The following is a 14,490-nucleotide window of genomic DNA, read 5'->3' as shown; positions in this document are numbered from 1 at the left end:
ATTTGTGCTGCTTCATGTGGCCATATTTCCAAAGTGGAGGACTCTGAGTTATTGATTTGGGCAGTAGCCAGCTCAAGTAATGCAATCTCATAAAAATATTCTGGTCATTTTCTGGTGGTAAGATTGTGAATCTTAAGGCTGAAAGGTTTCTGGTGGCTTTAAGTGTTTATGATGAGTTTTTGTTATTCACAGGATCCTGTGAAGCACTGAGACTGTTCACCATCAGCATCCCCTGTCAGGAGTTCATATTTAAATCCATTGCTTTTAAAGTAGAAAATATGTGGTTGCTTCTGTTTAGAGGATATCGAGGATACAGTGGGTACGGAAAGTATTCAGACCCCTTTAAATTTTTCACTCTTTGTGTCATTGCAGCCATTTGCCAAAATCAAAAAAGTTCATTTTATTTCTCATTAATGTACACTCAGCACCCCATCTTGACAGAAAAAAACAGAAATGTAGAAATTTTTGCAAATTTATTAAAAAAGAAAAACTGAAATATCACATGGTCATAAGTATTCAGACCCTTTGCAGTGACACTCATATTTAACTCACATGCTGTCCATTTCTTCTGATCCTCCTTGAGATGGTTCTGCTCCTTCATTGGAGTCCAGCTGTGTTTAATTAAACTGATTGGACTTGATTAGGAAAGGCACACACCTGTCTATATAAGACCTTACAGCTCACAGTGCATGTCAGAGCAAATGAGAATCATGAGGTCGAAGGAACTGCCCAAGGAGACAGAATTGTGGCAAGGCACAGCTCTGGCCAAGGTTACAAAAGAATTTCTGCAGCACTCAAGGTTCCTAAGAGCACAGTGGCCTCCATAATCCTCAAATGGAAAAAGTTTGGGACGACCAGAACTCTTCCTAGACCTGGCCGTCCAGCCAAACTGAGCAATCGTGGGAGAGGAGCCTTGGTGAGAGAGGTAAAGAAGAACCCAAAGATCACTGTGGCTGAGCTCCAGAGATGCAGTAGGGAGATGGGAGAAAGTTCCACAAAGTCAACTATCACTGCAGCCCTCCACCAGTCGGGGCTTTATGGCAGAGTGGCCCGACGGAAACCTCTCCTCAGTGCAAGACACATGAAAGCCTGCATAGAGTTTGCCAAGAAACACATGAAGGACTCCCAGACTATGAGAAATAAGATTCTCTGGTCTGATGAGACCAAGATTGAACTTTTTGGCGTTAATTCTAAGCGGTATGTGTGGAGAAAACCAGGCACTGCTCATCACCTGCCCAATACAATCCCTACAGTGAAACATGGTGGTGGGAGCATCATGTTGTGGGGGTGTTTTTCAGCTGCAGGGACAGGACGACTGGTTGCAATTGAAGGAAACATGAATGCGGCCAAGTACAGAGATATCTTGGAAGAAAACCTCTTCCAGAGTGCTCAGGACCTCAGACTGGGCCGAAGGTTCACCTTTCAACAGGACAATGACCCTAAGCACACAGCTAAAATAACAAAGGAGTGGCTTCGGAACAACTCTGTGACCGTTCTTGACTGGCCCAGCCAGAGCCCTGACCTAAACCCAATTGAGCATCTCTGGAGAGACCTGAAAATGGCTGTCCACCAACGTTCACCATCCAACCTGACAGAACTGGAGAGGATCTGCAAGGAAGAATGGCAGAGGATCCCCAAATCCAGGTGTGAAAAACTTGTTGCATCATTCCCAAGAAGACTCATGGCTGTACTAGCTCAAAAGGGTGCTTCTACTCAATACTGAGCACAGGGTCTGAATACTTATGACCATGTGATATTTCAGTTTTTCTTTTTTAATAAATTTGCAAAAATTTCTACATTTCTGTTTTTTTCTGTCAAGATGGGGTGCTGAGTGTACATTAATGAGAAATAAAATGATGATTTTTGATTTTGGCAAATGGCTGCAATGACACAAAGAGTGAAAAATTTAAAGGGGTCTGAATACTTTCCGTACCCACTGTAAGTACTGTACTCTGTGAGCAAGTAGCTTTTTGTGTAAATTGTTGTGATGTGTGGCATTTAATTACATTGCGGTGAAGAAAGGCTCTCAAGTGTGCATGTGAATCTGAGCTTTCATAGACATGCTCATCCAAAGTAAAAATAAATATGCAGATAATTATCAAACTGCTCAGTATGAGTGTAGTGAAAGACATGGGCAGCACATTACAGACTTAGTCTGGTATGGATGGAGCAACAATAGGGGATTGTTCTTTGTTAATTCAATAGGACTATTCATCATGTGAGTGCAGTTGCTGGAGCCAGTTTTCTAGTACTGTATGTCTTGGCAGCATGAGACACTTAATTCTCAAAACCTACAGCAGATAGACCTGATTACCACTATAATAGGTTTGAGAAATGAATAAGTTGTTTGATTCCAACAGGTGATCATCAACAGTACCATCACACCCAACATGACGTTCACCAAGACATCGCAGAAGTTTGGCCAGTGGGCAGACAGCAGAGCCAACACTGTGTTTGGACTGGGCTTTGCTTCAGAGCAGCAGCTGACCAAGGTGACAGCAAACATTTCTGCAACATCACCCAAAGCTTCTTAAAGATTAGAGATATTTCTTTGAAGTATTTATCCTAAAACCTGGGTGTGACAGTGCACAATTTGTTATTAACCCAAAGCGGTAAGGGAATTGCAGCGGCCATTAAAATGATTTAAGGCTATACCTGATTTTTCATTCTTCACTAAAAATGTTTTAAGATGAGCCACAGTGAGAATCACATTTCAGCTTGTATTTCCACAAATCACATCTCTTTCACATATCTCTCTCATATTTTCAGTTTGCTGAGAAGTTCCAGGAGGTAAAAGAAGCAGCCAAACTAGCAAGAGACAAATCTCAGGAGAAGGTGGAGACGTTGAGCAATCACTCACAGGTAAATTATCTCTCTGCTGTCTGAAAGTCTAATTCAGTACAAAACCCATGCTGTCCAGGTGTTTCCTGTAGATGTTGTGGTCCTCAACAGACTGAAAATTAGCAGCAAAGGAAAGAAAATGAGAAATGATAATGTTTCAGTTTAGTTTCTGATTCAATGTTAGGAAATGGCTTGTGGCATCAAGTATTCAATATTTAGACCATAGGTATATGGATCTTGTGCTGAATGTTAGATTTCAACACAATGAAAATCATTTTTGTTATAGTGGTGAACGCTCATGAATCAGAGGTCAAAGGTCATTCTTTTGACTACCTGACAGGTACTGCAGCAAATGGAAGAATAATGAAATAAAAGTGGTTCTCAGTACTACAGATATGATCTCAGATAGGTAATGCTATCAGTTATTACACTGATTCAAGGTAAATCAAGCAGCCAGCACTGCCAGGGCAGATCTGTGCCTGCACTGACTCCAGATGGCAGGAATCAGACTCTTCTCTGAGACACACAACCCTGCTGGGCCATATGACATGACAAATATTGGCAACAATTTTTCTTCACACCTCTGCTGTCATAGCTGACATGTCCAGGGATGATTACAAGTTTGTCATCAAAAAAAAAAAAGAGAGCCCAGAACCCAATGACATTTCTAACGATACAAGTAAGCATCAATCAAAACATCCCCTGGACCATAATGAGCTGTGAACTCTGTTCACTACCAGGAGTCTGAACGTGAGATGCCCCCAACCAACCAGGCGTCCAGCATCAATGGGACAGATGATGAGAAAATCTCTCATGTTGGTCCAGAGGCTGCTTTGCTAAAGACTGAGAATGAACGCCTTAAGAGTGCAGTAGAACAGAGGTAAGGTTTCATTTCATGTTCCTATTAAATGTGGTATGAGCCTAATTTTGTTTTAATGGGCTTCCCCCTTCTTGATTAAAATCTCTGATCAGTCCTTGTTCCCATCTCTGGTCCACGTCAATATCTCAATGTGCACTGTCTAAATTAAATTAAATACAAAAATGTACATTTAAATAAAAAAGTAGCATACACACTTAATAAATCTATTTGCTTTATTTTGCTAGTCCTGGAAACATTCCTCCTAATTACCTAGAAATTTGCTGTTGTTTACCAGAATAGTTGGATTTTCCCAAGAAAGTCTTGCTTAGTAACTGTAGCAACTAGCACCCTGTCCATTTTCCATTTAATCATTATATTATAATTATATTTTCCATGTAATTAGTACCAAATTGTTTATTGTAATTGTTATAAATGTCCCTTTTTCCTCTGCCAAGAAGACAACAGTTTACTTTTATTTTATACATTTCTATCACAAACTGATTTCTAATCCAAATTACACATATAACTGATGTTCACATTGCTTTTGGATTGTTCCATCATAACCAAATACCTTAAAATACATGCCTAAATTAGCACGCAGCTGCTGATGTGCAATGTGTATGCCATATGAGCAGGAACAGAAAATGTGCAGGTGTTGAGCGTCAGGGTATTTGATGTTATTTCAGATTTTCTAGAATTAAAATCAAATCTCAAGTTAAAAATAATATAGAGGTTGTCTTAACAATTAAAAAAAAAATTATTACAAAAGCAAATGAACAGACAAATATGTGGAAATTATTACAAAATGAGGAGTAGATATTAACATTTTTTGCCTCATTTAATAAACCTCTATATGGGCACCATTAGTTGCATGAAGCACATCAAGACGGTACTTGATTTCTTGCCATGTTCGCTGTAGCACAGCCTCATCAATGGTGGCAATGGCATCAGTGATCTTTTGCTTTAAATCATTGATGTCCTGTCGTATACTTTTTAAATTGTAAAGAGACTTTATGGACACCCTGTATATATGTGCCCAACACATTGTTTTTTCTAAAACAATTTGATGTTACTAATGCATATCATAAATTTTAGTCATCCAAATGGTCTGATATTGAATTTGGTTATCCTGACTGTGCCTCCTAATCTCACCACAGTCAAGTAAAATTGAGAAGCCAACCCCCATTTTTTTAACCACACAATGGTTCCTGGTCATTTTCAATTACAGTTTTCATAAATACCATTTTTGTGTGTGTGTGTGTGTGTGTGTGTGTGTGTGTGTGTGTGTGTGTGTGTGTGTGTGTGTGTGTGTGTGTGTGTGTGTCTATGTGTGTGTGTGTGTGTGTGTGTGTGTGTGTGTTGTAAATGCCTCTGCACCAACCTGTGCTAAAATGTTTTCTCTCATTTTATTGCCACCCAGCGGATGTTGTGCCCCCACAAGCCTCACAAATGATCTAATCTAATCTAAAGAGTGATGCTGTTCTACACCACCATTTGGTCATAATCCAGATGCTGAGTGTATGAATTTGTAATTAAATGAAACACCAGATGCAGATTTCTAAAGCAACCGCAGGGCATCAAAGTTAACTAAAACCATATGAAGTAAACTTAGCCTGACATAACCTGGCTAAAAACATCACAGTTGTCCCATCAACTTTACCTGCAGAGATTCCCTAGCAATGGTTAAGACCACACCTAGGAAAATAATTGTGAACAACTAAATGAACATCTGCATAAGAGGTTCAGTAGTTTTTTGTTTTTTTTTTCCCCCAAAGAGGAACTGAGACATAATCATAATCATACAGTCTCAAGAAGGCCCATGACAGGAGGACAGGACACTTTACTTTTGGTATTATGTACCTGGAACATGGTTTTCAATAGCACATAACTAACAATTTAATACTTACTCTTAAATTTAAATTCTCATGTACTCTGGATCTTTATCCTTATTTTTTATTTTCCTAAAACCTAATTGAATTATTTACTATCTAATCATTATCTGACTTCCAAGTTACAATTACATCTCTTTATAGCTAATTGTCTTATCCAGGATTTTTTAAATGTCTTTTTTATTGATGGAAGTCATATGTATATTAATGTCTGCTAACTGGATTGTATGAATCAGTTTAATACAGTGCTATAAAATATGAGTTGTTTTAAAGCATTGTCCTCAAAGCTCTGAGGAAAGCACATGGTTACTGAAATGTCAGCTGTAGATTCAAATCTATGTTGGATAAATGTCATCCTAAATGGTTTCTCCCTTCTCTGAAAGTAATTATAATTGATATTTGCCAAATAATATTAACTTGTGTATATATTGATCAGCTCTGTTAAGGAAAATTCTCTGTCTCTAAAAGGAAAGTTTAGTAGCAGTGTATCAAGATTTTATTTATTGTCCAGCATCTCCAGGTTAGGGCTGTAAAACATAGATGGGTTCACCATTGTTCCCTGCCTTTGTTGGCCCTATTTCATGCCTTCATAAGGCTTTTGGGATTTTGTCTTGTGGAAGTGTGTCACAGCAGTGAAACAGCCAAGGACTGCAGAATGCTGTGGTGCAAGTCTGTCCACTTTTGATGTGGAGACAAGCACACTTCAACCAAGCATAAGAAGGGCAAGAACGATGCATACTAAAACATAACCTCTGCAGCCTCATTGATAAGACAGAAACAAACAGTCTGTATGAACAGATGAACTACATGTTCGTAACTCTGAGGGCTACTGCACAACTCATTAGCCCTTTTAGACTTTCCCCTCTCACTCTCTCCATATGCTCAAAATATCTCTTGACAGTGTGATGTACATCATAGCTAATACTTATAACTGGAAGGACCTTTTGTAGCATAGTGTGTCATGTCAGTGGGCATGAGCCCCAGGTAACCTGTCTAAAATTTCCTTCCAATAATAACTCTCCTTTTGGATTTCTCTTACTGTCTCTCCTGTCTGGCAGCAACACCAACGCCAAGAAGTGGGAAACAGAGCTGCAGACTTTAAGAGAAAACAATGCCAGGCTGGTGGATGCCCTGCAGGAGTCTTCAGCCAATGTAGAGAGCTGGAAGAAACAACTTACTGCCTGCAAGGAAGAGAGTGACACACTTAGGGGAAAGGTAATACAGTCATGCACTCCTATGGGGAAGTTAAATAATGTACACAAACCCATCAATCCTGCTGGCAGAAACAGTAACAGGTTAGAAACACCGTTGCCTGTACAATAAAAATAACACAACTTGCATCGTAAACTGTCACAAAATATACTATATATATACTATAACTTAAAATGAGTGTAGCGGGATGAGTGAACCCTCTCCAAATTGTGATAAATCTCATGCACGTTTCTCCACTTTGAGCGAGCAGCTTTTGTGTTCCCTGCGCCAGAGTCTAAGTCCACTATAAATAGAATCATTTTAGTTTCATAATCAATGTGGGCTGTTACTGCAGCTGGGCTGGTGTTGCAATGATACTCTTCATTTTGTAACATGCTGCAGTTTTTTTTTTCTTTTTTCATTGCTAGTGTCATTTTTCAAGATGAGATCACTTATACATTTATCCAAAGATTCCACAAATCCACACTAACACATGTAGAATATTATAGATATACATCTATGAATAAACTGTAACTGTGCTATCACACTGACCACTTTTTACTGAGAAAACATGACAACAGCTCTTTTCCTGTTTTGGTCTATGTTTAGATTGCAGAACTAGAAGCCCAGTGCAATGAAGCCAATCAAGAGAAGCAGAAGAACACCCAACTGAGTGTACGGGTGAAGGAGCTGCAGACTGAACTACAGGATAAAGAGCAGGTGAGACTTTGGCATCGAATTTGTCTTGAAACAACAGAGCCAGAGCTTATCTGTATGTCACCTTGACACCTTATGATTGACTCAGTCCCTTCATTTAGGAATCAGTTTTCATGTTAGGTTTCCTCCGTGTTACTCCCCCTTATATTCCAAATTTACTTTCTCTTCCTCATTCCTTCAGAGTATGCCACCTCTGACTGTTTGTGTTACCCAATATCAACCCTCTCCCACAGGAGATGATTATACCTTTGTAGGAAATGAAAAGTTTTGGTCTGGGATCCCTGAGTTTGTATGGAGCAATCTTGTTATTTTCCTCTACCCGGGTAAACCCAGATATTTCATAATGGCCACTGTTCAATTTTTTCCTGCTCAATTTGTTTTTATCTTTCATTGTGTGCTGCCTTTTCAGTAATTGATTAGATACTAGACCTGTTTTGGTACAGTTGAACTCCACTGTGAAAATAGTCAGACTGTAATGTAAATTCATCCACCAAATTTTTATCTGTTCAGACCAGCAGGGAATTTTGGCACAAATGCCTTTAGCGGCATCGCCTTATGTCCACTACATCAGCCATCCATAATCCAAACTAGCTGACTGTCAGCTCAGTGCAGCCTCATGGTGCCGTTATTATTAATGAGGATGAGCCCTGCGTGGCCACACAGTCTTTTGACCTTTGCTTACTGCTGGTTAAATGCAGATGTTGTCTGTCTACCACACAGCTGATTAAGCCTGACTTACTGCAATCTCTGAGTCTCTGCGCCTTTTTCTGTAGTGTCTTCTCTTAGATGGAATAAGAATTACACATTATCTAAAATGTGTATGATGGTTATAACTGATATTTTTTGTCAGTCTCACAAATTTTTACTATCCCATTTTCAAAAACTGGAAAACCATGTTTGTCATTGTTGTTTGATTAGTCTGATCATCAGAAGCCAAAGATAAGTAATTTATGGTGCCACTGAGACAGCAAACATATGATATTGTAATTTACCACTCAATTTTTGCATGAATCAAGAATCATGTCCTTTGGAGAGTGCAGCGCGTCCGGTCCTGTGCATCAGCCATAATGCTCCTGCAGAAAGAAGTGTCACTGCTTGCAGAGCCCCGACAGAGCAGACAGCCCACAGAGGCTCATCTGCCGAGTGACTCACCCCCTTCTAGAAAAGCCCACGCTCAGCTCCTGCAATTAAAAACGTGCCTATGAATTATTAAGCACTGACCGCGGCATTGGCCAGCCGTGAACTCACAGAACAAAGCTGCTGCAGGTGACTACAAAGACTCGACCCATTATTACTTGTGGAAGTGCTTGAAGTGATAACGGGCGCTAAGAAACCGTATGTGGTGTGCTTGGCTTAAAGCAGCAGAGGTGTTGAGATTTGGAGAGCAATAATAAATGCTTAACAAACAAACATGTTTGCACATAGCAGAAACCAGACTCATGGCTTCAGTATTTCTTCTAGTCATTTCAGTTTTTCTTCTTTTTCCTTTTCATGCAGCTGCAGTTTTTGTTTCGAATTGTACAGTTATTTATTTATAGGCATATGTATACATTTGTTATACAGTGACCCTGTAAAAACATAAATGTAAATGTTCCAGGGTTAGTGCTCAGGATACTTACTCTGTACTGGCTGAAATGTATCTGTATCACCAAGTATTGACAACTGGAAGACGCCATCAGTGCACTACCTCTAACACTTGGAAAGTTTGCTTTCTTATGTATAATTTTCTACAAGAAGACAAAGCAGAAAGAATAAATCTGATATGATTTGTTAGCTTTTGATTCTGAACTTCTTTTTTCCCAGGAACTGGAGAACCTGAGGAAGCAGGCAGAGATAATCCCTCAGCTCATGACAGAGTGTGAAAACATCACTTCAAAACTGCAGGTATGTTCAAAGCACCCAGAAACCCCACATATCACTAAGGAGTGATTTACAGCGAAATATAAAAGTGCAGCAGAGAACTGTATCGACCTCATGTGAGGACACAGTGGCTGTCACAGCGAGGTAACACATGGGCTCTGAGTAAGCAACGCTTTCAGTTGGAGGTAGAGAGTAAGAGTTCTTATTTCTCCTTCTGCCTGAGGGCTGGTGACAACATTCTTATCACGTGTCTCAGTAACACACACTGTGGTTACTGTATCTATTAATAAAGGTCCATCCCCTGCACAATGCTGAGTTGATTATTGCCTCTTTGAAAAGGTTTTCTCTTTCTGGTCTGTGAAACAGAGATCCTACATGTCTGTCGTGGCTTATTAGTTTCCAAGTGGTGCAGATTTGATCTCTACTGCTGACTACAAAAAGGTAGTCAGTCATTAACACTCTCAGTAGTGCTCTCAAACAAGTTCAATGACATTTCTGTCTGTGAGATGGGTGAGGTTGGGTGTGAGAATCTGCTGTTGCCAAAAATCCTAGAAGTCACACACCCATCTCCTCCAGTCTTCCTTTTACCAAAGAGCTCCTGCTTTTTTAAGGGTGATTCAACCTCAAGTAATATCACACTTTTTTGTAAAACAAGAAGTGTCAGGCTCAGTGAATGACTGTACGCCCTGTTAGTGCCAAGTCCGACATGAGCTGCATTGATAGTGACGCTCATCTTGCCCTGTTCTGACTGACTCAGAGCAGGAAATTGTCACCCAAGCTGTCATGCATGTACTGCTTTTCAAGCTGGTCAGGGATGAGAATAAAACCAACAATGGCATTCTTCAAGTTCTTGTGCTCCACAAAGCTCAACACCCTGGTCTGCTTCTGCAACAACCAGCTGAAAGAATGACAGTGACAACCAAACCGGCTGCAGCAGGAATTTGTTTTATCTGCCACACAAACTAAGTGGACAGTGGATTTTTTTAAGATCAAAATTGAGACAGTGTATATGTAGATCAACAAAAATGCTGAAAATGACTTTCCTGTTGCCAAATTCATTTTTCCTTACATGGATGTTTTTTTTTTTAATTAATAAGTTTGTGGTCATTCCTCCCCTCTATTTAAAAATGACAACCCATGTGGAGATCAGGTTTCAGGAGTCAGCTGCAGGATACACTCATGCAGGCGCAACACCCATTTAGCCCTCCTATTTTTAACCCCTCCTTTCAATGGTATCTGAGGCATTAATGTGTCACTTGTGTCGCCTGCTAGTCTGAAGGACTGAACCTTCCCAACACCTTCCACTCATAATGTTATGTTTCCTAAACGTGTGTTATCATAATGTATTTTCTTTTGCTGCATTTCAGCAGATGTTCCTTGAAATGTCAAATTATCGTTTTAATTGTACCTGTTACCACCTCACATTTTCTGACATCCATCTTAAGACATTCATTTGAATTTTCTGTATCCACCATTTATTTCCTGTCTCCCTGATATCTGTCCGTAGGCCGCAGAGATAAAGAACAAGGAGCTGGAGGGGAGGATAGAGGGTCTTCAGATGGACATAAACGACAGTCGACAAAAGCAGGGAAACATGAAGTCCGAGCTGAAGAAGTTCATGGATGTTCTGGATGGAAAGATAGATGAGCTGCACGAGGTCAGGCAGGGTCTTTCAAAGCTAGGTGTCGATAACTGAAAAAAGTGGCAATGAGCTGAAATGGTCAGAGGTCAGGTACAAAGGATTCACTACAGTTTGTCTTCAGAGAAACTATGTGGCACCTACTCCCCCAAGGTGACGTCCACTCAGAAACTATCCGCTTTGGCTTCTAATAAACACTACCATGTGAGAAAGCTGTTTGTGCAGAGGGAGAGGACGAAGGCCAGCGTGCATCACCAAATGGCTTCATTTTCTGCGCTGGTATACTGAAACTAAATCAAGACTCACATTTTGGGCTTACTTATCTGTTTCTGCGGGGGGAAACAACTTTAAAAAGCTGGTGGTGGGTTATTAGATTCTATCCATCTTTTTTTTCTGAAGGCTGCACCACTTCAACACAGGCAGTCTGATTTTAGAGCACAGGAGGAGACTTATAAGGGCTAAAACGAACACACAAAGACAATGCTGTTCAGTATCACTTAAGTAATAATTGGTATTAATCCTTGTGGGCCCCCCTCGTAGAATTAGAGAGAAAATATTTCTACACTGTCCTCGCTGTTGCCTCTCGTCTATCTCAGGTGTGTTAGATGGCAGTTTGTACACATTAGATTATATGCACATGTAGAATGGCCGTTGACACGAAGTGCCTCCAGGTGAGTCAACATCTACCTGGTAAGGATAACGGGCCAAGTGATGACCATCACCATAATAACTTGATTTCCGAGGGAAAACCTGATGACAAACATTCTCAGTAACAAATGAAAAGAAATGAGAAAACAGGTAGGCAAATCCTTCCTGAGGATGTTAATGTTGTTAATGGATGTTAATGCCATGAGAAATTCAAAGGACATAATAGGAATTTGCACAAAAACTACTCTGAGAGTACTGCAGTAGGAATTCATCAACTCTCTTGTGGGTATTTTCAGTAAACAGTCCTTTTGATTGTATTTGTATAAAGAAGGAAAGCTCTTCACTGTCGCCTTTCCTTCAGAAACATCCAAAAACAATAATAGGAACCCCATCATGCCATGAGTGTAGTGTAGTGTTTAAATGACTGTGTGTGTGCAATAGTATTGTCCATTTGTAGAACAAAGACATGTCTCCAAAGCTGTTGATGTGCTTCCTACATACTGGTTTTTGTTATGGTGGTGGTTATTTTCGGGTGAGGGGACTTGGTGCTGCTCCATGGGTAAAATATGTCATAAGTGTACTTTACACGAAATATTTGGATGGGGTGGGCATTTTCACTAAAATCTAGTTGGATTCTTGGTTTCTGTTTTACATCTTTATTTTTGGTGCCTCTCTAGTGTTTCTAGAATATACCACATAAATGAACCTAATATCTCCACAGATGTATAATATATAAAATATACCAAACTGTTAGAATTAAGAGGTTTTATAATGGAAGGCTTGTTTGCAGGGTGGCATCATAGCTGCCACATTTCAACATGATGCATTTAAAATCACATGCACATGTTAGTGGCATATTTCCTGGGTAATGTTATGATGGTATAAGTCTATATTTTTCATTACTGTTTTGATCTTGTCATAAGATTTGAGATATCTATGAAGAAAGTTTTTTTGCTTATTGTTCTCTCTGTTTAGCCCTAGGCCACCTGACCAACATATGATCCTTCCTTTTGAACCAATGCCTATTGTGCACTTTTGTGACTCCTGTTCAATACTGTACAATAGAACGGACAATTGTTAAAATTTAGTTTAATTACAACGCTGACTTGGTGTCTTTTTTTTTTCTTTTTCCTCCTTTAGTTCAAGTAGCACACCACATTTTGGTGAGAGTGCCAAGCATAGGAGACAGGAGGTTTCTTGATTCTTCACTTAGTTGAAAATTGATGGATTCATCCTGTATGTCAGTGTCTTTGAGGTGTTTCTCCTGGATGAGAAGCCCAGAGAAGGAGGTGGAATGAACCTACAGCACCTGAACTGCATCCCATCAAGGCTCAGACACTTAAGCTCCGCCACCACATGTCTTTTTCCTCTGATGCTGATTTAAATAACTCTAAATATAGCTGTAATCCTAACAGAAACACACATATTGTAGCCAAAGCTACTGAGGTGGGATTCAGTGACACACATCGATTTCTCTGAGACCAGAACAAGCTTGTTTGAAGGATGGAAAAACCCTTAAAGTCTAACATGCTCACAGTACTGACAAAGTAACTGCAGAGCTGTGGTTCAGAGGACACGTTGCCCTGGCAACTTAATCCCACTCACTCCTTTTTTTTTTTTTTTTTTTTTTAAATAACAGCATGAATGATTGACTATGAAAAGTATAGGTCCAGTGGTATGTAACTACATAAGAGTTAGTTATTTCTCTTAGCCAATGACACGCCTGGATGTTGGCTTCCCTGAGAATCTTCAATTTCTTTTTCACCTCCAGACCACCTGATTGGCAAAGGCACATCTGGTGGTAATATTAATGAACACACACACACACACACACACATATATGTATTTACACATGAAAATTTCAATTTACTGCTGAAACGATTATTGCAATGGACTGGTGACCTGTCTAGGCTGTACCCGTCTTTCACCCAAAGGGAGCTGGGATAGGCTCCAGCAGATCCCACAACCAATTGACCAATTAAGTCAGTTGATGCTTACAGATTATAAACTATAAAAATAAATATGAAATGGGCATGATTTTTTTTGTCTGCCAAAGCCAAAAGAATCCATAGAGATTTCACTTGCAGCGATATGAAATTGATTGATAAAATGACAAATTATAATAATAGCTGGCAATTAACGCTGAGAAAACTATCCTGGTCCTCATTTCAACTCTAAATTTTCTTATGTGAGAGTAAACTAAATAAATCTGGGTTATTAATTTTATGACATATGAACTATTTAGATTTTTGTTTTTCTTTCGGCTTCTCCCATTTGAGGTCACCACAGCAGATCAATTTATCCACATGATCGATTTGGCACAAGTTTTTATGGCGGATGGCCTTCCTGAAACAACCTCAGAAGCTGAGGATATTCCCCTGTTCTTCCAAGCTGGTCTCCAATCCAATTACTAAGCTATATAAACAATTCAGATTAATCCATAATAAAAATAATAGTTAACTCTAGTCTAGAAACCTTTGGATTATGACAAACTAATAAAATTCCCATTAGCTTCAGCTGCTAAATATCAAGTGATACCACATGTCATGCTTAATTATGATAGTTAACAGCTACTAAACATCAACGTGTTAACATTTGTCACTGACAGCATGTTAGTATGCTGTCTTTAGAAAGCATGTCTGGACACATAGGTCTTAAGGGATTCTGGGCATTTTCACATTTCTTAAATGGTGTAGAGAGCACATCTCATCTGGCTCCTGTTTTGACAAAAAAAAAACAACTCACTTTTCAGGCTTGTTATATACTAAATTTTAAACGGCTTACTGAAAAAGGAGCTAAACAATAATTAAAATCATGCCTACTTGTGGTCTTATGGTGCAATAATT

The 14,490-nt window shown here is 39.5% G+C and overlaps 1 protein-coding gene across 1 annotated transcript in view; it reads left to right on the top strand.

Annotated features, from left to right (window-relative positions):
• The window catches only part of homer2 (homer scaffold protein 2), a 31,532-nt gene extending 18,789 nt beyond the window's left edge, over positions 1-12,743 (top strand). Inside the window, exons 3-9 of the mRNA XM_026319789.2 lie at positions 2,361-2,492; positions 2,770-2,862; positions 3,582-3,721; positions 6,648-6,804; positions 7,390-7,500; positions 9,301-9,381; positions 10,865-12,743. Of these exons, the coding sequence (XP_026175574.1) occupies positions 2,361-2,492; positions 2,770-2,862; positions 3,582-3,721; positions 6,648-6,804; positions 7,390-7,500; positions 9,301-9,381; positions 10,865-11,053 (903 nt within the window). The 3' untranslated portion in view covers positions 11,054-12,743. The remainder of the gene's footprint in view (positions 1-2,360; positions 2,493-2,769; positions 2,863-3,581; positions 3,722-6,647; positions 6,805-7,389; positions 7,501-9,300; positions 9,382-10,864) is intronic.
• The last annotated feature ends 1,747 nt before the right edge of the window (positions 12,744-14,490 follow it).

The sequence above is a fragment of the Mastacembelus armatus genome, chromosome 3, assembly GCF_900324485.2.
Source record: "Mastacembelus armatus chromosome 3, fMasArm1.2, whole genome shotgun sequence".
Taxonomy (NCBI): Eukaryota; Metazoa; Chordata; class Actinopteri; order Synbranchiformes; family Mastacembelidae; genus Mastacembelus; species Mastacembelus armatus.
Note: the sequence above shows the minus strand (reverse complement) of the source record. Positions and strands in the feature narration are given on the sequence as shown.